At 43.7% G+C, this 27,496-nt stretch overlaps 1 protein-coding gene across 4 annotated transcripts in view; it reads left to right on the forward strand.

The window, feature by feature from the left end:
- LOC128510484 (nuclear receptor coactivator 3-like) overlaps positions 1 to 27,236 on the forward strand; it is a 49,014-nt gene extending 21,778 nt beyond the window's left edge. For 2 of the 4 annotated variants that reach the window (XM_053482807.1, XM_053482811.1), the window contains exons 2-22: positions 9,213 to 9,263; positions 9,534 to 9,638; positions 9,733 to 9,893; positions 13,170 to 13,270; positions 13,355 to 13,529; positions 13,769 to 13,945; positions 14,181 to 14,267; positions 16,530 to 16,670; positions 17,236 to 17,383; positions 17,472 to 18,037; positions 18,119 to 19,203; positions 19,291 to 19,402; positions 19,933 to 20,145; positions 20,231 to 20,333; positions 22,512 to 22,683; positions 22,835 to 23,170; positions 23,247 to 23,363; positions 24,556 to 24,766; positions 25,004 to 25,187; positions 25,434 to 25,572; positions 26,362 to 27,236. In XM_053482807.1, coding sequence (XP_053338782.1) covers positions 9,553 to 9,638; positions 9,733 to 9,893; positions 13,170 to 13,270; positions 13,355 to 13,529; positions 13,769 to 13,945; positions 14,181 to 14,267; positions 16,530 to 16,670; positions 17,236 to 17,383; positions 17,472 to 18,037; positions 18,119 to 19,203; positions 19,291 to 19,402; positions 19,933 to 20,145; positions 20,231 to 20,333; positions 22,512 to 22,683; positions 22,835 to 23,170; positions 23,247 to 23,363; positions 24,556 to 24,766; positions 25,004 to 25,187; positions 25,434 to 25,572; positions 26,362 to 26,373 — 4,326 coding nt within the window. In that variant the 5' untranslated portion in view covers positions 9,213 to 9,263; positions 9,534 to 9,552 and the 3' untranslated portion in view covers positions 26,374 to 27,236. Of the gene's footprint in view, positions 1 to 2,813; positions 2,839 to 9,212; positions 9,264 to 9,533; positions 9,639 to 9,732; positions 9,894 to 13,169; positions 13,271 to 13,354; positions 13,530 to 13,768; positions 13,946 to 14,180; positions 14,268 to 16,529; positions 16,671 to 17,235; positions 17,384 to 17,471; positions 18,038 to 18,118; positions 19,204 to 19,290; positions 19,403 to 19,932; positions 20,146 to 20,230; positions 20,334 to 22,511; positions 22,684 to 22,834; positions 23,171 to 23,246; positions 23,364 to 24,555; positions 24,767 to 25,003; positions 25,188 to 25,433; positions 25,573 to 26,361 lie in introns of those variants that run through there. The other 2 variants (XM_053482810.1, XM_053482812.1) reach the window with 2 other exon arrangements.
- The last annotated feature ends 260 nt before the right edge of the window (positions 27,237 to 27,496 follow it).

Raw genomic sequence — 27,496 nt, forward strand, 5'->3', positions numbered from 1 at the left:
GACTGTGTGTCTCTAAGGTCTCATACAGACGATATAAAGAGATGAATCCCTTATTCTGGCGTCTGGTTCTTCCTCTTAAACACGGCTTGTGGTATTTGTGGTTCTGTAAAGCGTTTAGATCTAATAGGGGTAACGGGGACGTCAATCACCAGGGGCCGGTCGATACGGTATCATCACGATACCTCGGGGCCGATTCGATTTGTATAGCGATTCTGCATCACGATTTTGTAAATATCCAGATTTTGTCTAGATTTAAAGAAAAAAATTGTTACATTTTTAAACAAAACTTGGAAAATACTTCACTAGGATTTTACGCCTTAAGTACAGTGGTTCCTCGGCATTACAAGCGGCCCCGCCTTTTTTAAGGGATTTGCCTCGGCATACGAAGCACCTCCGACATGAGTGAACTTATTGAACTGAACGCCGGATAAGTCGCACGTGCATCTGTGAGTTTACATATCCTTTGTGGGTTTTTGGCACATTTTGTGTGAGATTTAGTGAAGTCGCAGCACCGCGGGTTCCAAAAATGTTCTTAAGGACGGTAGCAAGAAGAAAAGGGAGCCGCTTTCAGTTTGGTTTTTAAAGCAGCCGGTCCCGGGAGGAATCATAGAGTAAGGTTAAGTGAGGTTTAATGTCTATTTATTTCCTTTTTTTATGTCATTTACACGTCTTTTCTAAATGTTTTGTTTTTTTACTTAAAAATATGATGATAGTGTTGGAAATTGATAATACTGGGAATATTTTAGTGTGGCTGGAACGGATTATCTGCATTTTTATTAATTCCTTTGGGAAAATGTGTTTCACAATACAACATTTCACCTTAAGAACTCGCCTACGGAAGCGTAAACTAAAAAATAAACTAAGATTAAATGTTTTTCAGTTGTCTACATCCTCATTGGCCAGTAACCTTGTCTTTGGAGGAAATGAGAGTTTTTAGAAAAGCTAGCCAGTGAGGACGCAGCCTTGTATCTCCCACCAACCAGAAACTGTCCAATGAGTATTCAGCACTGTAAGCCCCGCCCACATCTCCCCATCACCAAAAAGTAAATCTTACAAAAGTTAAATAGATAAAAATATTAAAATTACACCACAAAAATCAATACTCGCATTTTGCGAAATAATTATTCTTTAAAATTTATTAGCAGTTGGTGCGACACTGCCACCTACTGGACTGGAGTGTTTAGCAGAAAACTAGGAGGCGAAATAAAGGTAATCATTTCGTACAAGACGTGACGTTTAAAAATTTAGACACGAATTTCAGTGTTTATTAGAAACTTTTAGTAGTTTTTATTATTTGAAAAGCTGTAAGGAATAAAACTGCTTAAAAGAACACTTGAGCTGCTGGAACAAAAATAAAAGTCATATATACTGTGTTTATTTTTATTTATTTTTGGTCTTGATCAACTGTGAAACCGACAACTATTTTTGTAGAAACCTCAGAATGTAGTGTTGTAGTGTTGTGTGTTCTATCGTGGTGTGTGGGTGTGTGCGTGTTTTTTATACTACCTCACCGGTATTCTGCGCTCTCGCCCGTCATCATGTTCCTGTCGTCCCCAATCCCCCCTAATCCCCCCCCCCCCATCCAACCACAACACCCCCAAATCCCCCCCCAATCCAACCACAACAACCTCCGCCCCCCACCCCCACCCCCCGGTCTATGAGCTATAGCACGTCTCGCACCACAGCGTTAAACCCGCCGAACGGGTCACCGAGATGCGTGGGGGGCATTGGGGGTGAGAGGGGTTGCTTTAGGATGAGGTCGTTCAGTGGACAGATCTGACACTTGAGCCTGAAGAGGGGAAGGAGTTTGTTTACGGTTCACGTAGAAACTCAAAAACAGGAAAAATAAAAGGTTCTGATGTTTGTTTGAGGAAACCAGAAGTGATCAATAATCTGATCATCCAAAACTTAATCTGATAAATTCCTGATATTGAGGTGAAACACGGAACTCGTCTGGTTTCTGTTCGCGCTTTGTTCCAAATATACGTGTTCTGTTTGTTTGTTACAGTACAGTAACCTACAGTATACAAATACTTCTTAAATTAAGTAATTAGTTTAAATAAATAAATATGTATTTTTGTTGTCAGCTAAAAACACAAACTTTTTAATTCATTTTAATAGGAACTGTTTAATCTGTTATGCATTATACTGTAATGTTAGAAACGTCTGCTGTTTTTCTTTCTTTTAAATGACAAAAAATGAGTCGCAGTCACGTTCCTAAAAAATAAAAAACTTGAAGCGCAAACTCCTGGGTCCTAAAGATGTCAAAAAAAACGTACAGTTAGCTTTACGTCTGAGACTGGAGACTCCTTCCATAAAAAAAAAAAGAACAATATCCTTTTAACAATCCGCTTATCATTATTGTTGTGAATGAGCGGTTATTATAGAAATGATGATGTCATGAAACACTGTTCTGACCAATCAGAACTCAGAATTCTGCCGCGCCGCTGGTCTGGCGCTTTATCTCGTCGCGGCAAATCGAGTCTGGTCGCTAATCTTATTTCATCAGCCGTTTTATTAATAACACTGAACAAAAGCGGCTGCCGTGCGGCGTCCTGCTCATCATTAGCATGCTAATTCTGTTTCCTGTGCCGTCATTAGCATGTTGATTAATACCATTGGCTGTTCAGCTGTGATATAATAATAATCAGCATTCAGTGTCAAACAGAAGAGCTTATTATCCTTCCGTCTCTCTCTCTGTTTTTTTTTTTTTTTTTTTTCCAGAGGCCACAGCGGAGTGCGTGTGTGTGTGTGTGTGTGTGTGTGTGTGTGTGTGTGTGTGTGTGTGTGTTTGGACAACTAGCAGATCGCTGCATCTTTTCTCCTATCTGTCACAAGGTGGGCTCCTCTTCCTCCTCCTCTTCTTCCTCCTCCTGATGATGCACCGGTTGGCACGGCAACAGTCAGGCTGTGGTGGGGGGGGGGGAGCGGAGCTCATCCTGCTTTTTAGTCGGCGATAAGGAAAAATTGTGACGGATGAAATGACCACATGATGATGGATAAAGAGCAGATTAAATGTTTAAAAAATAATAATCATTTATTGCTGCTCTTTTTGTAATCAGGCGTCATTAGATCGACATTTCTTTGCTTTTTTTTTTCCTTTTTTTTGCATGCATGCATGAGGAGGGTGAAGTGATGGAGAGAAAAAAGGAGAGATAAAGGAGGAGTAGCCGTGAAGGAAAAACATATTATTCTCTCCTGTCAGGCTGCCGAGAAGAGAGAAGCAGAGCATCAATCTCTCTCCTCTTCTGGAAAGATGATGCAGGGTGGAGGAATGAACAGAGGAGGAACGGAGGAAGGTGTGGTGGAGAGGGGAGGTGCATGACGGATGGGGTGAAGAGGTGAAGGAATAAAGTGAGGAATAAAGAGAGAGAGAGATTAGAGAGTCCTGAGAGGATGGAGGAGAAGCATGGAGAGGTGAAAGGATGGAGAAATGATGAGATGAAAGGAAAATATGGAAGGATGGAGAGATCAAGAGGTGGAGGGAGGTGGGATGTAGCGATGGAGAGGATGATTGAGAGATAGAGAGAAGGAGGATGGAAAGAGAGGTAGAGAGGTGGCACATGTAGAAATGAAAGGATGGAGAAATGGTAAGAGGGTGAGAAAAGATGAAAGGATGGAGATGATTGAAAGAGAGAAAAAATGGAGAGCACATTGAGAGATGGAAGGAAGGAAGGAAGAGGTACAGTATAGGAAACCTGAGAGGTGGAGGGCGGGGTTGATGGTGGAGGGCGGGGTTGATGGTGGAGGGCGGGGTTGATGGTGGAGGGCGGGGTTGATGGTGGAGGGCGGGGTTGATGGTGGAGGGCGGGGTTGATGGTGGAGGGCGGAGTCATGAAGCAGTCTGAGGAATCACAGAAGGGGTGTGGCCTAAGGGCTTTCAGTCTGGGCAAAATGGGCGTGGCCATGTGGACCTGTCCTGAATTAACATTTGTGCCTCAACTTCATACCATGTGCTCACACACACGCACACGCACACACACGCACGCACGCACGCACGCACACACACACAAACACAGGGAATTCTCTAAAGTTTAAGTATCTACTTTATTTAAATACAGTTTTTAAACAGTTTGATTTGTATTTTAAAACTGTCCTTAAGCTGTCAATCAAGCATGCTCATTAGCATATTACAGCATTAAGTCTGATTTAAGTGTTTATATTTAATCTGGTTTTATAAGATTATTATAATTATTATTATTACTGCAGTATTATCAAAATGTGTGTGTGTGTGTGTGTGTGTGTGTACACTTGTGGTTGGCAAACAGAGGTTAGGACACAGGCGCGCCGTCTGGGAGGTGTCAGTATTGACTGACTGAATGATGTGTAACACACACACACACACACACTCTCTGACTGACTCAGCCCAGCCGCCCACACACACTCGAAATATAGAAGTGGTAACAGGAGCAGACAGACTAGATGCCCACGCTGAATGTGTGTGTGTGTGTGTGTGTGTGTGTGTTTCACATTTACACTGACCCTCCTGTGAACCCTTACACACTTTTCCAGGGTTCACACACTTTTATCCTGGAACATTTTGATCTGTAAGGCTTACATCACACTTTGAGTCGTGACATTTCACTCTGGCGACAGAGTGAAAATGTCGGGGTGTGTGTGGAGAGAGGGTGGGGTCGTGTGGAGAGGGGCGGGGTGTGTGTGGAGAGGGGCGGGGTGTGTGTGGAGAGGGGCGGGGTGTGTGTGGGGAGGGGCGGGGTGTGTGTGGGGAGGGGCGGTGTGTGTGTGTGGGGAGGGGCGGTGTGTGTGGAATCAGTGTAAGGAATCAATCTAATCTCTGATTGGTTAGATTCTTTACTGCCTGTGAAATACGACTCATTCGGACCTCCTTTCTCAACCAGAGACGCAGTGGGTCAAAGTAGAGACAGGTGAGGGACATGTTGGACAAGGAGTTTACTGATCAGGAACGGAGCAACATCTCGTCACGTCACCCACGTGGAGCAAACGCGCTGAGAGAGTAGATTTATTCCAGTAAGAGAGAAATGATCAGATTTAGTGTTTACACTCCGTCTCATCCGGATCAGCTCAGACTGCAGCCTGTCTCTGTCTTTCTGTCTTTGTATGTCTGTCTTCTTGTCCGGTTGTCTCTGTCTGTCTTTACGTCTGGCTCTTTCTGTCTCTCTCTCTCGCTATCTGTCCCTCCAAATGTTCCTCTCGCTCTCCCCTCTGTCTCTGTGCTCTCCTGTCTGTCTCTCTGTGTGTGTTGCTCACTTCTAACAGTCTGCCCTTAACTTTTTTTAGAAATAAGTCTCTCTTTACGTCTCTCGTTCTGTCACCTTCTCTGTTTTCTCTTGCTCTTTCTCTCTCTCGGTACAGATAGTGTTTCTTGTTTGTTTTTCTCCAAGGTTCTGTTGAGTGGATTATGTGCCCCAGTCATGTGCGGATTAAGTGCTACTGATCTCTCTCTCTCTCTCTCTCTCTCTCTCTCTCACTCTCACTCTCACTCTCACACACACACACACACACACACATACACACACACACACACACACACACACACAACTTTCCCGTATTCTTTTTGTCTTGCATTGCAGAACGATACACAAACTGAAAACAAACTCGAGTTACGCTACACATCACGAAACTCAATCCTCAAACCCAAAAAGCTGTTCCTGAACCTCTTGCTGTGCGATTTATTCAAGAACAGTAAACACTTTTTCCCGGATCTTTTGGTACCAGAACATGATGGAAAACGGACGGAGAAACTGCACCAGGATTTGGATGCTGTAGCTCATCTTTCTTATCATACCACTAAAGTTTTATCTTTAAAATCCAGTTACAGACCCTTTTAAAGGATTTTCCTCCTCACTGTAACGGAGACGTTTTTGTGCTCTTTTAATTCCAGCTGCATCATCAGCAGTTCTCGCCCCCTAATACCTCATTTCCACTACACTGGTGCCAGGTGCCGGTTCTGGTGCTCGGCCGGTGCTGGACTGGGAACCACAGTGAACCGGCCCGTATTTACACTAGACAGGAGCTCAGCGGGAGCTGCATGATAACACGTCACAGGCCACGCCCACTAAACAGAAATGACCATGGCCGAAGTCAGTTTACTGGTTATTCTCCAAACTATGAAAATGTATTTCAAAATGTATCCAAAAGCAGTTTATTCGACGTGTTTTAACCGCTGAAAGTCTTTCTTCAGTTTTTTTTTTTTTTTTAGCTTATTCACTATTTGGTCGGCTGTTCATGTGAAGCCTGTGACTATTAGTTCTTCTCTTATGCTCTCATACACTTTTTTTTTTTTCTTAAAACACTTTCCAATTTCTGCTGAATCTCTGCGAATGTCCAAAATGCCAAAAGCGCTTTTGTTTTGTCCGCGCTCCACATTAACGGACTTTGGGTCTCCGCCATTTTTTATTTTAACATTCCCTATAACTCTGTCCACCGCTCATGACGTCACGGGTTCTCGCAACTAGACCAGCAGAGTTTAGGGGCCGGTTCGGTGCTTATTTTAGGGCACCGGCACCAACTTTTTTTTGTGGAAAAGTGCGGCACTGGTTCTAAAATTGGGAACCGGCACGGGAACCAGAGCAGTGGAAAAGGGGTATAAGAGGTTGTAGGTAAGGGTCCAGCCTATGAGCAGTTTACAGCTCTGTATGTAACTGTCCATTGAGGTCCCTGATCCCTTGTCCAGAAGAGGGAGACCATGTCGCCACCCTGGAACCCAGACTAGAGATTTAGCGAACGCCTTACGCAGCCAGACACAGCCCAAAACATGTAGAGAGGATTTGCTGGGAGCTTTTTGCAGAGGTCCCTGTCTGGGAGATCTTCAACTTTTACCTCCGGCAGAGCTTCTCTGGTTCTCCAGGCTGGAGACGTTAAACATTTGCAAAAAGTTCCAGACCTCCATTCCTGAGGTCCTCGTGATGGTAACCCTCCTCCCTATTGGTCGACTCTGGGAATTGAAGGTGCAGCCTGGTCACAGAAGGTGGTCTTTTGAGCTTAACTAGCTTGAGTTCTAGCAAACCGTTGGTGACTTGAAAGGGGTGTAGAATTGGAGAAATGTTGAGGCATAATTCAACTGGGGACCAAGGAATACTTAAGAGGATGTCCTGAATTCTACTGACAGGACTTGACTGTTGAGAGTGTAGAGTTTAAAGGCTTCTGAAGAGGACTTACTCATACCTGGGCTAAGGTTGTTAAACAACCCCTTAGTGCCGGGACTCCTGGGGGAGCAGAGATTTACCCTGAGTTCCTGAAGGCTGCTGATGTTGATGTCCTACGTAGATGATGCGCCTTTTTGACATTGCGTGGAGGTCAGGGAGAGTGCTTCTGAACTGGCAGACTGGTGTGGTGGTCCCTGTCTTTAAGCACGTTGATCAAAGATTGTGTCCCAAATTTAGGAGATCACACTTCTTAACTCGATGGCAAAGTCTGTGCCAGGGTACTGGAAAGGACAGTCCAGACATTTTTCGAATCTTGGATTGTGGAGTAGCCATGGAGACTGCATCCTGTCTGTGACACAACTGGATCAGCTCTTTACGCGCAAATGGATATTGGAGGGCTTGTGGGAGTATGGCCAAGCAGTCTACATGTGTTTTGTGACAGTGGAAAAGCTATATGACCAGAGCCAGAGTGGGAATCTGGTCTTCATCACCAACATCAGGTCAGACTCACTCCTGCTATGCCAGGGTTCCTCTATGTCACCGATTCTGTTCACGGTTTCCATGGACAGAATTTGTCTGATTTGTTAACCTCAGAGTTGCATTGTTACTTGCAGGTGATTCGGTTCTGTCAAGGTCATTGAGTAGCGTCCTCCAGCACCCCAAAGGACAATTTGTAGTCTGGGTGTGAAGCAGCTGAGATAAGAGCCAGTACCTCCAAGCCCGAGGCCATGGGTCTCAGCCAGACAAGTCCCTTTTGGAATGGGAAGAAGGCACTTTCTCAAGCAGACAAGTTTTACTGTCAGTGAGGGCAGAGTGGATTGAGACATCATCAGACGGATCAGTCCAGCACCAGCAGCCATGTAGCCACTGGACTGGTCTGTTGTTGTAGCGAGAGAGAGATGAACGGTAGCGTCCACGGGTGCAGGCGACAGAATTGGGACTTCTTTATAGTGTGTCTATGGGAAAGACGAAGTGGAAGAAGACGGATGGATGTGTTTAAGAAGGTGGCAACATTTATTATTGTTAACAATCGCGTGTTTCATAAATGAATACGGACAGTGATTGGCTGATGGGTTACACTCATAACAAGCCAGAAAACATGGATGATGGATAAAACGTCTCTTTCGCTTCTTTTTCTGTCTCTTGACTGTCTCAGTATCCAACTCATTCATTCTGTCTGTCTCTCATACGCTGTCTGACTTTATTCGCCTTTTCTGTTCTGTCTCACGTTTTTTCCCTCTCTCATCTGTCTCTCTGTCTTTGTTTGCACGTCTTTGTTTTTATTATGGTCTTTGTTTCCTTCTGTCTTTGTCCCTGTCTTTCTGCCAGTCTTCATCTGTCTGTCTCTCACTCATGCTGTTAGTCTGTCCCTGTCCATCAATCAGTCAGTCCGTCTCCTGCTGTCTTATTCTTTCTTCCGCCCTCTGTCTGTCTGTTTGTCTGTCTGTCTGTCTGTCTCACACTGTCTGTCCATCTCCGTTTCTTTATCGATATCGGTATGTCTGTCTCTTGTCTGTTTTTCTCTGTTTGCCTGTCTCTTCGCTGTGTCTGTTTCTGTATCTATAAGTCTGTCTGTCTCGATCTCATTCTGTCTGTCAATTCCTCTCTGCCTTTTCTTGTTTACCTGGATCGGTTCCTCTGATGTTCTCTCTCTCTCTCTCTCTCTCTCTGTCCCTCCGTCTCTCCCTGGGTGAGTGAGACAGCTGTGCTTGACGCGTGTAAACACCTGCCTAATGGATCTCAGACACACAAACATCATTAGTCATGGGGGACTCTGCTGTGGGCTTCATCCTTTTCCTCCTCCTCACTGTCCTAAATCATTCATGTTCACACACACACACACACACACACACACACATACACACACACACACACACACACACACACACACAGGGAGTCAGATGCTATTCCGGTGATTCTTTTCCACCACATGTTCACACTCCAGAGCTTTATTCCATCACACACACACACACACACACACACACACATACATTATCATCTTTATCATCATCACACTGATGTAGAACCGGGGTTCTACTAAGTTCTCGCCCCTGAAACTCTGCTCTCTTCTCATTTGTGTTTCAGGATGTGAAGCTGGACGGAGCAGAAGCTCGTCATTAAAACACTGCTGAAGAGGTGTGTGTGTGTGTGTGTGTGTGTGTGTGTTTTAGGAGGAACACTTATGCGTCAAAATATACAATTTCATAACTCTTGCTCCACATAAGTTTGGGAATTATTACAATATTAATTATAATTATTATATTTGTATGATAACTTGTTTTATGACCTGTTACCATGGAAACAGTAACATATCCGGACAAGTTCCGAATTGTAGAGTTCAGCATCGCTGTGATGTAATGTTTTGGCCCCGCCCCTCATTGCCCCCCCCTCCCCCTCTCTGTACAGGTGCTGATATGTGCAGGAGATGAGCGGCGTGGGGGAGAACTCCATGGAGCCTCTGTGCCCCGATCGCAAACGCAGCCTGTCCACCTGTGACACGCCCGGCCTCGGGTACGGCCACGCCCTAAAGTTATGACCTGTAACAGCGATTAAACATGGCTATGTTTTTTAAAAGGTTAAGCGGTTCCTCTTGCGCCCCCCGCAGGTGTGAGAAGCGTCGGCGAGAGCAGGAGAGCAAATACATCGAGGAGCTCGCGGAGCTGATCTCGGCTAATCTCAGCGACATCGACAGCTTCAACGTCAAACCGGACAAGTGCGCCATCCTGAAGGAGACGGTGCGGCAGATCCGACAGATCAAAGAGCAAGGTGGGGGCCGCGTAGCGTGCTAGCATGCTAACGTTCAGTCTGGAGAATCGTTATCACAAATAAACAGTTCATAAAGAACGTCATCAAAACAAGTTCAAGTAAAATTGAACAAAATGGACATCATGTAGCTAAAAGCAGCGGAATCTTGAATTGTCTTTAATCATAATATAATAATACAAAGTTTTTTGGACTGCATAACCATAAAAAAAAAATAAAAAAATTAAATATGGAAAAAAAACTATTTTAAAAGATGAGGGAAATTTTTTTTATGTTCTTTATGATTTAATAATAAAATATGTATTTTAAAAAAAATATCATTTATTTTTTTAAATACTATATATTTAATACTAAATATTTATTTTTTAAAAATATTTATTATTAAATATATGAAAAAAAACTGGTTTAATAAAATTAATCCAAAATATCTATGAATTGTGCCAAAAGTATTTGTTCAGTAATGCTGCAGTCACTCCAATCTTGTGTGTGTGTGTGTGTGTGTGTGTGTGTGTGTGTGTGTGTGTGTGTGTGCGCGCACTGTGATGGAGAGAGAGAGCGGTACAATCAGATCACAATCAGAGCAGAACTAAAGGACGATTTGTAAACACTGTCTGTAAATAGTTTGTAAAATAATGGTTTCTATCTTGAAAGAATTTTTTTGAATGTATCCCTGAGCAGTGTGTACAAACAGAGTGGAATACAATTTTAATAATAATACTCATTATTATTGTTATAAAATACTAGGGTTAAATACTAATGTATCGATTATTGAAGATAGTAGGCCTTTAAAAAGCAAAACAAATAAAAGTTCGAATCTGTTTGTAGATTAAATATTTTTTATAGTTTATTTGTATGATGGTGCGACAGCAGAACACTGCTGTAGCTAATATTAACAAAAATAAAATAAAACATTGTATTTCCTGCATATATTAACAAATAGAATTTAACAAATGCAGTACATTTATTATTTACATTATTTAAATTATGTTTCAAATTAATTTTTTATTATAATTCTAATAATACTAATGATGGTGATGTCACACTGTCCCCGCAGATCGCTCTCAGCATGAGATGAATCTAATAACATGATCACATGTCTGTAAACCCCAGTGCACCTGTATTTAACAGGGGTGCCAATACTTGTGTCTGTGTGTAATATTAGGTGTGAGTGCTCTCGCTCTCTCTGAGCCAGCGCACACAGCTGGGGCAGTTAGTGGGCAGGTGCAGGAGTGGACTGTTCATTACGCTGCTGATGGGCTGATAATGGCTTGGCATGGAGTGTGTGTGTGTGTGTGTGTGTGTGTGTGTGTGTGTGTGTGCATCAGTAAACACGTCCACACGTCTCGCTAGGAAGTAAAATAAAGCTGGGACGGACGCTAGCGTGAAGCCGAGTGTGTAACGCGCGGTGTGTGTTTAGGTTGTTGTGTTAGAAGTGTTGAGCGTCTGCAACAGGAGGAAACCGTATCAAACTGTACATGTGGCGGGAGTCTTGGCGCCTCCTAGTGTCACTGCAGGGTAACACAGTGTCAGAATTTATTGCTTTAAATGGGGTTAATTTAATAATCGATAGTAAAAATGTTTTTAAGTCGAAGTAATATGTTCAGTCGAGACTGAAGCGCATGGAAACACCACGATACATACACAACACACGGGATCCTTCTCTAATACTGTTTTTGTTTGTTTGTTTGTTTTTATTTATCTCAGTCCCTGCTAAACAAACAGGAAGTAAGGTCAAGGTCATCACTCGAGTCAAAGGTCATTTCACAGATTGATCACAAACCATATTATAGCAGAAAAAAAGCCAGATTTATATTTATTTAAGAATATGATTATTTGTTTTCTGATAATATGAAGTAAAATAAAATAATAAAATAAACCGTTAGGAGGTAATGATGATGATGATGATGGTGGTGGTGGTGATGAAGATGATGATGGTGGTGATGGTCAGGGTAAGAGCAGGAGGAGAAGGAGTGATGGAGAAGCTAAACCATGTGGAGAGGCTCGACAAGGGCCGTACAGCTGCCTCGGACTTTATGGAGGCGGTTGCCATGGTTACAGGAAGTGAATAATGAATCCATCTCTCTCTCTCTCTCTCTCTCTCTCTGCAGTCTTTCACAGGTTAGTAAGGTTCAAAAACAAATCCACGTTCTCACTCCGTTACAGTTACAGCCTCTATAAAACCGAACTGGACATGTGGGCGGGGCTATAATAGCACAACTCGGCGATTGGTCAAATCCCACACTTACAAATTTGTCCTAATTAATAATAATACTGCTAATTATAATTATAATAACAATGACTTTTTTTATCATATCAGTTAATATTCGTTCTATTTCTGAATAGAAATGTTTTGAATGTATTGGCACCCCAAGTATTGGCAATCAGGGTGCCAATGCTTTTGTTTCAGTTTTAACCAATAATCAGAAATTGAAGTATTGGCACCCCAAGTGTTTGTGCTTCCTGTCACCGTTTTAGAGAAATCATTTTCTCTCTCTCTCTCTCTCTCTCTCTCTCTCTCTCTCATGTTGGAGTTCGTCCTTTGTGTCAGGTACATTAAACATAACACAAGCCTGGCTCTAAGCTCCGCCCACTCCTGCATTTACCGCAGCAGAGGGTTTGGATTGTTCGGGGTTTTTTTGTCCCATGTCTGTTTCTTCTGTCTCGTCCTCTCGTCTCCTTCCTCTCCATCCTCGTGCTCCACGCTCACACCCCCGGGGATCTCATCAGGTGAAATCATCCCGCGGATCCTCTCGCTCGCTGCCTCTAAACCTGTCTCACCTCCTGGAGTCGGACTCATTAAGTCAACGTGTCTACCTGCGCTGCTGTCTCACCTCCATCGCTCTTCCTTAATCACAGAGAGAGAGAGAGAGAGAGAGATGCACATCAGAGTGGACTGCACTGCCCCCTCCTGGACACACACACACACACACACACACACACACACACACACACACACACACACACACACACACACACACACCAGTTGGCATACCCACCCACAATACTTCATTTAAGGTTAAACGGTCAGCGTGTCTGATGGGTGAAAGAGCGCCTCCTAGGTCTTCTGCTCCGCCGCTGCAGCTAAAATAAATTAAAATAGGAATGTTCTGATTCAAAAAATATTTTTTAATAGTGTTATTAAATAATTGCTTGTAGATATTCAATGATTTTTTTAATGGACTTTTGAATTTCTTTTTTATTTTCTTACTCTGGTTTCAGTTGTTTATTCTCCTCTGTGTGTGTGTGTGTGTGTGTGTGTGTGTGTGTGTGTGTTAACAGGAAAAGCCTCGTCAAGTGATGATGACGTCCAGAAAGCCGACGTGTCCTCCACAGGTCAGGGGGTCATCGATAAGGACCACCTCGGACCCCTGCTGCTCCAGGTGAGAAACACACACACACACACAAGCTAAATGCTGTTTTTAAACCCCCCGAGTGTACTCTAAATGACTCCCATGATCCCGCAGGCGCTGGACGGTTTCCTGTTCGTGGTGAACAGAGAGGGCAGCATCGTGTTCGTGTCGGATAACGTCACTCAGTACCTGCAGTACACACAGGAGGAGCTGATCAGCACCAGCGTCTACACCATCCTGCACGACGACGACCGCGACGACTTCCACAAGAACCTGTCCCGCAACAGCGGTTAGACACACACACACACACACACACACACACACACACACACACACACACACTTTTCACTCTCTTCTTTTTTTTTCTGTCTTTCTAGCCGTCCATCTTCATCCCTCTGTCTGTCTTTCTGTTTCTGTTCTCCGTTCCCTCCTCTGTATTGTACAGTGTATATTATTATATTAGAGACATACGTGTGTGTGTGTGTGTGTGTTTCTGATCTTTCTCTCTCTCTCTCTCCGGTCCCTCAGTGAACAGCATGGCGTGGGGAGGAGAAGCTCCTCGACAGAAGAGCCACACCTTTAACTGCCGCATGCTGGTGAAGTTCGGCTCGGGTCCCGGGGAGGACAGCGCCACCATGCCGCACTACGAGACCATGCAGTGTTTCGCCCTCACGCAGCCCAAAGCCATGATGGAGGAGGGAGAAGGTACAGAGTGTTTATCGCTGCTCATCACACCGGATACATGTTTCTCTGAACATCAGACGTGTGGAGTGTGTTCTGTTCTTAAATAAACCATAAATTATACTGAGAGACCTGCTGTGGTGTGAGAGGAATAAAACACTCAGGGACGCGAAACAACATTTATCTAAATGATTAACACAGGACTTGTGTGTGTGTGTGTGTTTGTATTACTGTAATGTGTGTGTGTGTGTGTTTTCAGACCTGCAGTCGTGTATGATCTGCGTGGCGCGGCGAGTAACTGCGTTGGAGAGAACAGAGAGCTTCAACACCAGACACGATCCGTCAGGTCAGAACATTAAAACATCAATTAAAACTCTAATGGTTTCTGTTTTTCTTCACGTGATGTCGGTCCATCAGCATTTAATGTAGAAAATCTAAACTTTAAGTAGGATTTGGGTTCGATTTGATCATAGCGTATAAATCATTCATAAGAACTGAAATTTGTCTCCGCATGCAAACTGTTTCCGGCTAAGTTGCGCGCACGTCATGTAAGCCGTTTAAAACTTGTTCACGCGCTGTGTCTTCGCTAAATCTTGCACAAATTGCAACATGTAACGAGTTTTATTTAGTAAAGACATAGCACGTGAACGTTTCAGACGGCTTACAGTGTGTGCAACTTAGCCGGAAATAGAAGACGTAGCACCGCGGATCCTAAAGATGTTATCAAGGACGGTAGCAAAAAGAATAAAGACTCTCTTTTAGTTTTCTTAAAGCAGTCGCTGCCGAGAGGAAACATGAATTTATGTTAAGTGATGTTTAATGTCTATTTATCTTATATTTTACTTTTTCTTGTCACATTGTTTTCTTAATGTTTTGTTTTTATATGCAAAAATATGATTATAGTGTTGGGAAGTGGTAATATTGGTAATATTCTTGTGCAGCTGGAACAGATGATCTGCATTGACGTTATTTCCTCCGGGACAATGTGTTTCACAATACGACATGTCACCTTAAGAACTCGCCTCTGGAACAGATTAAACTCGTAGGCTGAGGTTCTGCTTAGGGCTGCAGCAACTAATCGATAAAATCGATAACTATCGATAATGAAATTCGTTGTCAACGAATTTCATTATCGATTAGTTGGGCTGCTCACGTCACTGAGGAGCGCGACCACAAGATGCACAGATACACACAGATACACAGCGGCTCGCGCAATGGAGGTTACAGGGGCGTCTGCAGGATAAAGCGCGCGCCCCGAGTCCTCCAAGGTTTGATAGCAATTTACATTAAACGCCTCTAAGAAGACGGTAACCTGCACGCTGGGCAAGACCGAGCTTTCATGGCATGTCATGCACGAACACTTAACAGAAAACATGTTGGTGTTACGGATGGCGAAACGTCAGCAGGGTCGCTAAAAACTGTATCTCTTTATCGTGTAAAAGTTGTATAGTTTAAGTGCTTTTGTTTAACCTGTTTGCTAACTTCGGGACAGTCGCGCTAGATCTGTTCACATGCTACTCGCTAGCATCACATCGCGCAATAACCTCATGAGCAATAGTGATTAATTTAATGGCGCTACTTTAGATTAGCTTAAATTACACGGTGTGAATAACAGTAGAATATTACATTTAGTGATTGTTGTGGTTTTCAGCGAACGCAAATAACAGTAAATTTGTGACTATTAGCTTTTTGCATTTCTACAGTTTTTTTATAGTCCACTACAAAGTTAACTTGTTAACTAGCAAATGTGTTTTTAAACGTAATTTACTGTGGTTTTAGTTATGCATATATCATTTTATTATACAAAATTACATTATTTTAGCTGTTTATATCTTAACAACTGAATGTCAGTTATTTATATTTATATATATGCTGTATATAACTATAACTGTGTGTATATATATACATATAAAACAAACACTGTCCACTTGCCATCTGCAATTATTGTTAAAAACTAAACAAATGTTGATTTACATAAAATTAGCTTTAAATGTCAAAATTAAAGATCATTAAACTCTATATGTGGCTTTTGCATTTTTTTAAAGTTTACTTTTATACATAAATAATACCCTGATTTATGGTTTTATATAGTTATTAGCAAAACATCAAATTAAAGAAGCGTTTTGTTTCTATCCGATTAATCGAGAAAAAATTAATCGCCCAACTAATCGATTATCAAAGTAATGGAAAGACGACTATGAAAACTGAACCTTTAAAGATGAATGGACGGATCAGCCTATGTTTATTTATCCTTCTGGAGGTTTAAAGCCAGTTTGTCTCGCATGTTCAGTAACCATGGTGACAATAAACAGCATTAATGTGAAGTACAAACTATAAGATAAAACTCGGGTCGTTAGTGCAAACCGGAGTGCTTCACTCTCATTTAACGCCTGCAGACGGAGTTTCACTAAAGACTGATTAAAGATTGTTGTTTGTATTTCGTACAGATACAAAGAGATATGAATCAGATGTGATTTTCAATAAATGATGATGTAATACAGAATTCATTAATCACCAAATTTATTAAGTAGATTGTGTTTATTTTTGTTTGTACATGTATGTGTGTGTATATAATATAAATGTGTGTTTGTGTGTGTGTTTTAAACAGGCAAACTGATTCAGATAGACCAGAATTCCCTGCGTGCCTCCATGCGTCCGGGTTGGGAGGACCTGCTGAGACGATGTATACAGATGTTTCTGCAGCACAGTGATGGACAGCCCTGGTCAAATAAACGCCACTATCACGAGGGTTAGTGAGAGACACACACACACACACACAGCTATAGAGACCCAGGATTGGACCTGAAGCAGTTAGATTTCATATATTCCCAAAACCATTAATGAGTGGGTGTGGTTTCTTCTTTACATGTAAGGCATCTGTTCCAGTGTGTGTGTGTGTGTGTGTGTGTGTGTGTGTTTGTGTGTGTGTGTTGAGTAACAATATAAACATTTGTTTGATTTTAATTCTGTAGAGCTGCTTTGCTACAATGACTGTTGTTAAAAATGCTTTATGAATATCATTGGACTGAATTGATTTCAATACAATATAATGTCTAGTTACTGCGGAATAGAAGAATTCTTTGTTCATTCTTTAAAAATGGTCAGATATATTTCTAAAGCCGTTATTAGTCTGAAAGGGATTTTTATGGATTAAATGTGGTTTCATTTGCATGATTTATTAGTATAATGTCTGCGTGTGTCAAACTTATGGATAAAATGTTTCATATAAAAACAAAGAAACTTCATAGAACTTTACAGTTTTTGTTTTTTTACAGTTTTTTAATTTTTTTTTTATCCCCTCTCTCTTGCCGTAGCCTTTATCCATGGCCACGCAGAGACCCCCGTGTACAGGTTTTCGTTATCAGATGGCACCCCCGTCACTGCACAGACAAAAAGCAAGCTCTACCGCAACCCCATGACCAACGAGCCCCAGGGCTTCATATCTACTCACCTGTTACAGAGGTGACACACACACACACACACACACACCTGTACACACCACCAAACATCACCTGGACTTTAGTAAGAGCGCCTTGTTTTGTCCTCACAGGGAACCGAACGGCTGTCGCGGCAACCAACCGGGCAGCATGATGCAGGGTGGCATGAGGCAGCAGGGCATGGGGGGCACCAACCCCAACGGTCAAATGAACATGGGTCCTGGTGGGGGCATGGGGATGGGGGGCATGGGGGGGATGGGTGCTATGGGAGGGATGGGTATGAATCGGGGTTACGGCATGAAGGACATGGGGCACATGGGTCACATGGGTGGTGGGGGGTCCATGTACGGGGGTAGCATGGGCAGTCGAATGATGCAGATGAGTCAAATGAGTCAAATGGGTCAAATGAATCCAGTGGGACAAATGAATCAGATGAATCCCATGGCGCAGATGAATCCCATGAATCACCCTGGTCCTGGGATGCAGCATCCACATCATCATCATCATCAGCAGCAGCATCAGCAGCCTCTCTTCCAGGCCTCAGGAGGATACGGGCTCGGAGGCATGAACAGCCCGTCTCAAGGCAGCCCGGGTTTGAATGGACCTCAGCAGGGTCTCCTCATGTCTCCACGCAACAGAGGAAGCCCAAAGATGGCCTCCAGTCAGTTCTCTCCAGGAGGTAACGGAAACAGGTGTTACGGGCAGGACTTGGTGATGTTCTAATGTTCAAAATGAAGTTTAAGCCTCTTCTTCTTTACAGGCATGCATTCTCCCATGGGCCCGGGGAGTGTTGGGGCATCAGGAGGTGGTGGAGGTGGAACCACTTATTCCAGCAGCTCCCTCAACGCCCTTCAGGCCATCAGCGAAGGAGTAGGCGCCTCCTTGCCATCCACCCTGACGTCCCCTTCTACAGCACACAAACCAGACAGCTCTCCAAGTGTCCACTCCTCGTCCTCTTCCTCCCAAACCTGCAAGCCGGGACACGGAGACTCAAAAAGCCCAGCAGGAGCCCACGGTCACGGACCTGGAGATCAGCATCACTCCGTGCACCACCACCATCACCACAGCCACGCCCACCAAGCCGAGAGCAGCAGCGCGGAGCGACCCGACAGCCAGGCAGGAGGAGGCAGCAAAGAGTCCGGGGAGGCAACCAACGAAGCTGCAAATTCTTCATCGGAGCCTCCTCGGAAGATTCCAGACGGAAAGGGTCACAAGAAGTTGCTCCAGCTGCTCACCTCACCCACTGAGGAGCTGGGACTCGGGGTTGGAAGTGGACCTCCTGGACCTCCCACAGGAGCCAGCTTGGAGGGCAAGGAACCAGGGTGCGTGACGAGTCCGTCTTCCACCGGCGTCTCTTCATCCACCAATCAGAGCCAAGTTCTCGGAGGTGTATCAGGAGGACCGTCTGAAGCCCTGGGTTCTTCTCACTACACGGCATCGCTCCAGAAAAAGCACAAGATCCTCCACAAGCTTCTCCAGAATGGAAACACACCTGACGAAGTCGCGAAAATCACCGCCGAGGCAACGGGTAAGGCGATGATTGGGCAGGACGGGGGAGGCGCCGGGGGAGAAAATGGAGGCGCCAGTGCAGGACCAGGAGGAGCCTCGGGAGCGTCAGAGCCCAAGCAGGAGCAACACAGCCCAAAGGAGAAGAAAACCAACGCCCTGCTCCACTACCTCCTCAACAACAAGGACGACTCCAGCGCCAAAGAGTCCAGCGACATCAAACCAAAGCCGGAGGATCTGGAAGGAAAAGGCATCGGCGGGGGGAACAGTGGCCCGCCGCTCAGCAGAGGAGCGCAGGAGAACGTCGAGGCCAAGATCAAGTCAGAGTCTTCTGACGAGGTGAACATCTAACACTTCTCAACTTCTAAACGTTCTAATCTCTCTGAAAGTTTGGAGAGTGTTGAACGGTTTTCTCTCCCTCTATAGCTGGACACCATCCTCGGAGGCCTGAGGAGTTCTGGATCAGATTTCCCTGCGCAGGGGGACGCTGCAGGAGCTCCTGATGGAGGGAACAAGCCACAGTCGTTTCCTGATGATGGTACATGATCATGTGATATACTTTATTCCTGTGATGTCTAATGCGACATAAACACATGAAATCCAGCTCCTTAATGCAGAATGTTAATCAAAAAACATCTGAATAGAAAAGTCCAGAGGGGAAAAAAATATTGAATGTGCTAGCATTTGTCTAGCATTTTTTTTTTCAGAAAATTAAAAAATGTTTAAATTGCGCACATATTTTTGTTACAATAAGCCAAAACAAGCCTAATTTTTGTAAAAAAAAAAATTAAACATTATTCAAGGAATGCTTTCTCTCTCTTTTTTAAAGTATTAATATAAATATATTTAATATTTATGTTAATATGTAACTACATAAAAAAAAGTAATTACAAATAATTTCTGATAATATTAAAACAAATTATTAATAAACTAATCAGCTAGCAGTACGTGATATCAGAGATTTTTCACTTGGTCATTAATGGTTTTTGGAATAAAACTTGATGGACTTCTGCGTTCCACCGGAAACTGATGTCTGTGTATCAATAAATTTCCGTCGTGCTCCTTTAGGAATAATGAACAGAGGAATGGGAATGCCGGAGCGCTCGCCCATGGGCCCGGCGGGAGAATGGGGGATGCCGCGCGCCACCGGCAGCCCCTCCATAATGCGTCCTGCCGTCGATTCCTACAACTCCAAGGGCATGATGGGAGGACCCCTGGTGAACCGGTGCAACAGCGTTCCTGGAGCCAGGTCCATGCTGCAGCAACAGTTAATGGAAATGGGTACGATGGGTCAGTCTTCTCCTTTTAACTGTTTATGTGGATTGAGATGAAGCAGCGCGAGTTTACGTTACGTCTTCCTCTTCAGGCTCCGGTGAGATGGGCGTGGCCATGGGGCCGTTCAGCCAGCAGCCGTGTCCAGACAGTCAGTCGCCATCCTGGACAGACAACATGATGGGGATGGACAACAGGTCATTTATCCTCCTGTACATCATCATCATCATCATCATTATTATCAAAGCAGTTTATATTATACTTCACTCAGTCGTGTCTCACAATATAACTTCATACTTACTTGAGTTAACTCTGTAACGCTCTGCTCAGCTTTTTGGTAGAGCATATTTAGTCGCAATATCATATAATGCAATAGTTACTGTTGTATGAAGTCAGTTTTCAATTCGATTCAGTTTTATTTGTATAGCGCTTGCCACACTAGCCAGTGTCAGTGTTATACTAGCCATAGTCAGTGTTGTACTGAACATGAGCAGTGCTGTGATGCCCTTATCGCCCGGCATCAACGCCTCCCTCTCCTGTGAAATTGCTTAGTTTAAAAATGTATTGAACGTAAGCTGATTGGGCCATCTCTACCAATCGGTTGAGGTATGCTGCATAAAAAAAATATATATATATACATTTAGATGTCGTGTGTCTCTAAATAGCGTGCTGTTTCAGTTGCTAGTGGATTTAATCCCCAAAAACGTTGATATTCTTCTATCATAAAGCAACATCACAACCGTTTGGAAGAGCCCTATATTGGTGTCTTTTAAATATAATTATTGGTTTAACTACACCGCGTTCCAAATTATTATGCAAATTGGATGTAAGTGTCATAAACATTAAATGTTTAGCTTTTAAATTAAACTCATGGAGGGTGTTGTGTCTCAGGGCTCTTTGGATCACTGAAATGAATCTCAGACACGTGTGATAATTATTTTCTCAGATGAGCCCAATTAAAGGAAAAGTACTGAAGAAGGTTGTTCCACATTATTAAACAGGCCACGGATTTCAAGCGATATGGGAAAGAAAAAGGATCTCTCTGCTGCCGAAAAGTGTCAAATTCGGCATTAGATATTTCACAAAAACTTAAGCGTGATCATCGTACTGTGAAGACATTCGTAACTGATTCAGATCACAGACGGGTTTGTGCAGATAGAGACAGAATGAGGAAGGTTTCTGCAAGACAAATTCATCGAATTAAGAGAGCAGCTGCTGAAATGCCATTACAAAGCAGCAAACAGGTATTTGAAGCTGCTGGAGCCTCTGGAGTCCCACGAACCTCAGGGTGTAGGATCCTTTAGAGACTTGCAGTTGTGCAGAAATCTACTATTCGGCCAACCGTAACCAATGCTCACAAGCAGAAACGGTTGCAGTGGTCCTAGACATACATGAAGACTAGTCTTGTTTACTGATAAGTGTCCGGTCCCCCTGGATGGTCCAGATGGATCGAGTAGTGGATGGTTGGTGGATGGCCACCATGTCCCAACAAGGCTGCGACGTCAACAAGGAGGCGGTGGGGTCTTGTTTTGGGCCGGAATCATGGGGAGAGAGCTGGTAGGCCCATTTAGGGTCCCTGAAGGTGTGAAAATGACCTCGGCAAAGGTTTTTAACTTTCTTCCATGGTACAAAAAGCAGAACCGTGCCTCTTGTAGCAAAATCTTCATGCATGGCAATGCACCATCTCATGCTGCAAAGAATACCTCTGTGTCATTGGGTGCTATGGGAATAAAAGATGAGGAACTCATGGTGTGACCACCATCCTCCCCTGACCTCAACCCCATTGAGAACCTTTGGAGCATCCTCAAGCAAAAGATCTAGGGTAGGAGGCAGTTCACATCAAAACAGCAGCTCTGGGAGGCTATTCTGACATCCTGCAAAAAAATTCAAGCAGAAACTGTCCAAAAACTCACAAGTTCAATGAATGCAAGAATTGTGAAGGTGATATCAAAGAAGGGGTCCTATGTTAAGATGTAACATGTAACATGTTAGGATGTTTTTGATTTAAATAGCTATTGATTTCTGTAAATATGACCTAATGCTGCAAATTCAACAAAAGCCTATTTACAGTTTTTTACATTTATAAAATGTTTCAACTCTGTTGTGCATAATAATTTGGAACAGTGCGTTTTTTTTATTTATTTATTTATTTATTTATTTATTTTAAATAAATATTATCGTTAGTAGGTTTGTTTAATGGTTGATGGTTGATGACTGACTGTCTTTTGCATTGACTAGTTATGAAAATCAGAGAAAGATATCATTAGCGTAATAATTTGGAACACGGTGTAGTTGTAACTAGTAAATGATTAAGGGCAGGCAGTGTACATTAGTGTAATGTTTGAAATGAATACTGTATTCGTGTGTTTGTTCAGACGTCAGTTTGGCAATGCTCTGGACGAGTTGTTGGTTCCTCCCTCCACCTCTGAGGGTCAGAGTGACGAGAGAGCGCTGTTAGATCAGCTCGACTCTCTGCTCAACAACACCGACGTTTTAGCTCTGGAGGAGATCGATCGCGCCCTGGGCATCCCTGACATCATCAGCCAGGTGGGTGGAAAAACAGGATGGTGTAAATTACAGTTATAGAAAATATATATACGAAAATGAATCAGCACCTTCTGACCAATCAGAAACCAGGATTCAGCAACACTCACAATCTTTCTCTGTTCTGGTCTGCCCCCACCCCCCACTGGTGTAGGGTCAAGGTGGAGATCTGCAGCCCGAGCCGTTCCCCGCCCAGGACTCGTCCATGGTGATGGAGCAGAAGCCCATGTACCCCCAGGGTTACCCCGGACCCCCATCCATGCCCATGCCCTCAGGGTACGGTGCCAGCCCCATGCAGGGCGCGCCTCCTCCGGCACCCTACAGCCCCATGCTCAACCAGATGGGGCAGCAGGGTAACTACCCCGGCATGGGCGGCATGGGGCCGATGGGGGGCATGGGGCATCCACGTGCTGCCATGATGAGACCCAGGATGATGAGCGCCACCAAACCTACACGCTTGCAGCTGCAGCAGAGGCTACAAGGGCAACAGGTAACACACACACACGCAGTGTGTAGAGTATGTCCTGTAAAAAACCCATGAGCCTAACGTTAACGTCTCGTCTCAGTTCATGAGCCAGGCTCGGCAGGGTCTCGGCATGAAGATGGAGAATCCTGGTGGAGGAGGAGGGGGAGGGGGAGGCCCTGGCATGAGACCTGGCATGCAGCCGGGAATGGGAGGCCAGGTAGGCGCTTTAAAATCACCAACTACACACCACAATGAGTTCTGCACGATCTACAGCTCTGCCATGTGCATCCAGCAAACAAACCTGAGTGTCGTGTTTAGGGCACGCGGTTTAAAGCGAGCATGAGCGAGAACAGGCACATGGAGCGCGGGTTCACTTCAACTCACGGGCAGAGTGTAAAAGAGTGTGAAAATACACCCTCACATATACTGTACAACAGCTTTTATACACTCTCGCTTGTGTCACACATGCATTTACAGCCGTTCTTAAGGTGACATGTCGTATTGTGAGACACGTTGTCCCAAAGGAAACAATGTAAATACAGATAATCCGTTCCAGCCACCCAGAAATATTACCAATATCACTAATTCTCCACAGTATAATCAAATTGTTGCATATAAAAACAATCATAACATTTACGCGAAAAAACGCGTAAATAAAATATAAAACCTCACTTAACATTCATTTATAATTCCTCTCGGCAGCCGCTGCTTTAAAAACCAAACGGTAAGCGGCTCCCTTTTCTTTTTGCTATCGTTCTTGATAACATTCTTGGGACCCGCGGTGCTTAAAAAGTTAAATAGCCGATGCTCGGCTCGATACAGTCGCTCATACGCTGAAAATGTATCGCGTGTCGAGGCAGATTTCTTTCAAAATTTCAGTTCTTAAGGCAGAAATTCCTAAAGTGGGAAGTTGGTACGCTGAGGTGATGCTGTACGTGTGCTGTACGTTTTATAACCACCTGCAGTGATGTGACTCTGCACAGGCTCTCGTTAAGACGTTGTACCAGGTGACCTGTAGGTGTTGTAGGAAAACACTTTTGTTATAGTATTTACTGATCTGTCTCTCTCTCTGTCTCTCTCCCTCTCTCTGTGTGTCTCTCTCTCTGTCTGTCTCTGTCTCTCTTTCTCTCTTTTTCTCTCTCTGTCTGTCTCTGTCTTGCGCTTTCTCTGTGTCTCTCTCTCTCTCTCTCTCTCTCTCTCTCTTTCTCTGTGTCTTTCTTTGTTTCTCTCTGTCTCTCTGCCTGTCTCTGTCTCTCTCTCTCTCTCTGTCTCTTTCTCGCTTTTTCTCTCTCTGTCTGTCTCTGTCTTGCTCTCTCTCTGTGTGTCTCTCACTCTCTGTGTCTCTCTCTCTTCCTCTTTCTCTCGTCTCTGTGTGTGTCTCTCTCTCTCTCTGTGTCTCTGTCTATTAGCAGAGTTTCCTAAACGCTCAGATGATGGCTCAGCGTAACAGAGACATGCAGTTGCGGAGACACAGGATGATGATGTTGATGCAGCAGCAGGCAGCAGGTGGAGGTTTCAGTCCTCCGCCCAACGTTACGGCCCCCACAGGCATGGAGGGCATGGGGGGGCCGGGCATGGGCCAGCCGGGGCAGCAGCAGTTCAGCTACGGAGGAAACTACGGTGAGGAGCGGATTAACGTCACAGGGGATGATTTTAGTTCTTTTTTTCCTTGATTTTAGGTGAGGAGTAGGAACAACAGGGCTGGACTGCGGGGGTGGAGGGGTGGGGGGGGGGGCTGTTTATTTGGTGCAGGGTGGGAGGTGGGATCTCGATCCTGTGTCTCAATAATGGTGCTGCTCGTCTTCCGTCCTGGTGAGGTGTCGTTTAAACACTGCGTTTCTGTATGCGTTTCTGCAGGAATGGGACAGCAGGGCGATCCGTCCTTCGTCCCCGCCGGAGGTCCCAGTCCCCCCAGCGCCATGATGGCAGGTCGCATGGGGCCTCCACAGAATCCCATGATGCAGCAGCACCCACAGGGCGGGCCCATGTACCAGAGTCCGGACATGAAGGGCTGGCCTCAGGGCGGAATGACGCGCAGCAGGTGAACCGTCTCACACACGGCGGGTCGTTTCTCATGACCTCGGGTCATAAACACTTAGACACTTAATCAGGAGAAATAAAGCTGGTGAGGTTCAGATTTACATAACGTTAAACGTCCACCCTGGACACGTCACGCATCAGACGTAAAAATCCTTAAACCTGGTACCAGAACCAAAACAGCACCGAGTCATTGGATCACTGTGTGTGTACTGGTGTTCCTAATAAACTGGTGTGTGTGTGTGCGCAGCTCGTATCCACAGCAGGCGTTCCCACAGCAGGGCTCGGCCACGCCCTACGGCTCCATGATGATAAACGGCGCGAACGCAGGTCACATGGGTCAGATGAACATGAGCATGATGGGGAGGATGTCGATGGGCCCTGATCAGGTGTGTGTGTGTGTGTGTGTGTGTGCTTAAAATAAATATTAAAACTTTTACTCTATTTTTAATTTTATGTATATATTTTAATTTTTGTTTTGTTTTATTTTATTTTGTCGCCAGTGCAAAAAATATTTGCACCCCTGTTCCAAGATTAAAAGTGTTCGTTAGTTAGATCGACAGTATAAAAAATACACTTTAATTTAATTTAATTTTATATTCTCAATTGTATTTTTTTATTTGAATTTTAAGTATTTAATTTTATATTTGTTTTATCTGTTAATATTTTCTCAGTTACAGTTTTAAAAGTTGAAACTTTTTCTTACGTTTCTCAAATTCAAATTTAAATTCAAATTTTATTTGTCACGTACACAAACATACACAGTACGAAATGTAGTGAAATTTTAAAATTTAATATACCTTTTCTTTATTGTTTTTTTTCTTGTACTCTTTGATGTATTTTTAGTAATAATTTGTTTTTTTATTAAATGTAGAAAAAAAGTTTAGTTTTAATGCAGGGCTGTAATTTAAACCACACTTGAACTATTTAGCTATTACACTATTCTCTTTAGCTTAATTACTTCTTTATTTTAAAGTTACTTTTTATTTTTTATTTAATTTTGGTGTTACATATCATACTACTTAATTTTTCTTTCTAATTTCTTCTTTTTTTTCTTTTCTAAATCATTTAATCTGCTCTTTAACCTCTGAACGACTGAAGAAAAAAAATGATATTGTAACATTTTATTTTCATATTTTAATTACATCACTTCATTTTTATTGTTTTTAATTTTACAGAAGTATTTATGAAGAGGACAGAGAGAGGGGTAGAGACCCGTTGCCATGGAGACACTGTGAAGCAATGTAATAACACCATACACGCCTGGACTATCTTGGGTGTTAAACTAAGCCTAGCAGTGTAAATGCACACACACACACACACACACACAAACAGAAGTACTAGATTGGTCTACATTCTCTGTCTCTCTCTCTCTCTCTCTTTCTCTCTCCTCGTGTACGCTTTCTTCATTCTGTTTCTCATCAGCATCAAGCTGTTTAGAAGAACACACACACACACACACACACACACACACACACACCTACACACCGAGACACAGATATCCCTGCGAATGTATATCATGCCGTGTCGACCGTCTGGATGTAGCTCCCCCCGTCCTGTTAGAGGTTCGACCAGAGACCCGAGCTGTGATTGCACTTTAACGCAAAATCAGAGCTGTTTCACGCCGCTAGGAGAGTTGCAATATTGATTTCGGCTCGTTTGCGAGCTTTCCGGTCGTTCTCCGGCGGAGCGGGACGAGTGTGAGACGCGAGAGCAGCAAGCACAGACGATCTGTTCCACGCAGATCCAAGCAATAAATCTCGTCTCGCCGGACGCTCCGATCTCTCACCGTAGACGTCCCGCAGTATTAGGAGTCTCCTGATCATCGTCGCTTTTCTTTGGGTTTTTAGTACTTTTTGTTTCCTTCTTCTTCTTCTTCTTCCTTTTGGGTTTGTGGTTATAATGTGTAAATAAAGTGCACATGTAATATATCTGCTTTTGTAGCTCACACACAGGTTTTGCACAACAGGCTTCATATTTAAATCGCGTTAGAGCTGTGTGTGTGTGTGTGTGTGTGTGTGAGAGAGAGAGAGAGAGTGTGTTTCAGTTAGCAGCAGGCTCGGTGGGGGGGGGGGGGGGGGGTTGCTTTGTTCATTATTTTTGTTTGTTTTTTTTTTTGTTTTTTTTGAGTAATTTTGTAATTTTGAAAGCCGCCACTTTTTATTCTTTAGACTTTAGCACTTTTATCTAAAACTTTTATATTTTATTCCTGAAACTCAAACACACACTCAAACATCAGCTGAGAAATCTCCATGGTGTGTTTTACTCTAAACCTGACGCACTTCACTAAAGACGTTTTTGTTTGTTTGTTTG

This window comes from Clarias gariepinus, chromosome 22, assembly GCF_024256425.1.
Source record: "Clarias gariepinus isolate MV-2021 ecotype Netherlands chromosome 22, CGAR_prim_01v2, whole genome shotgun sequence".
NCBI classification, from domain to species: domain Eukaryota; kingdom Metazoa; phylum Chordata; class Actinopteri; order Siluriformes; family Clariidae; genus Clarias; species Clarias gariepinus.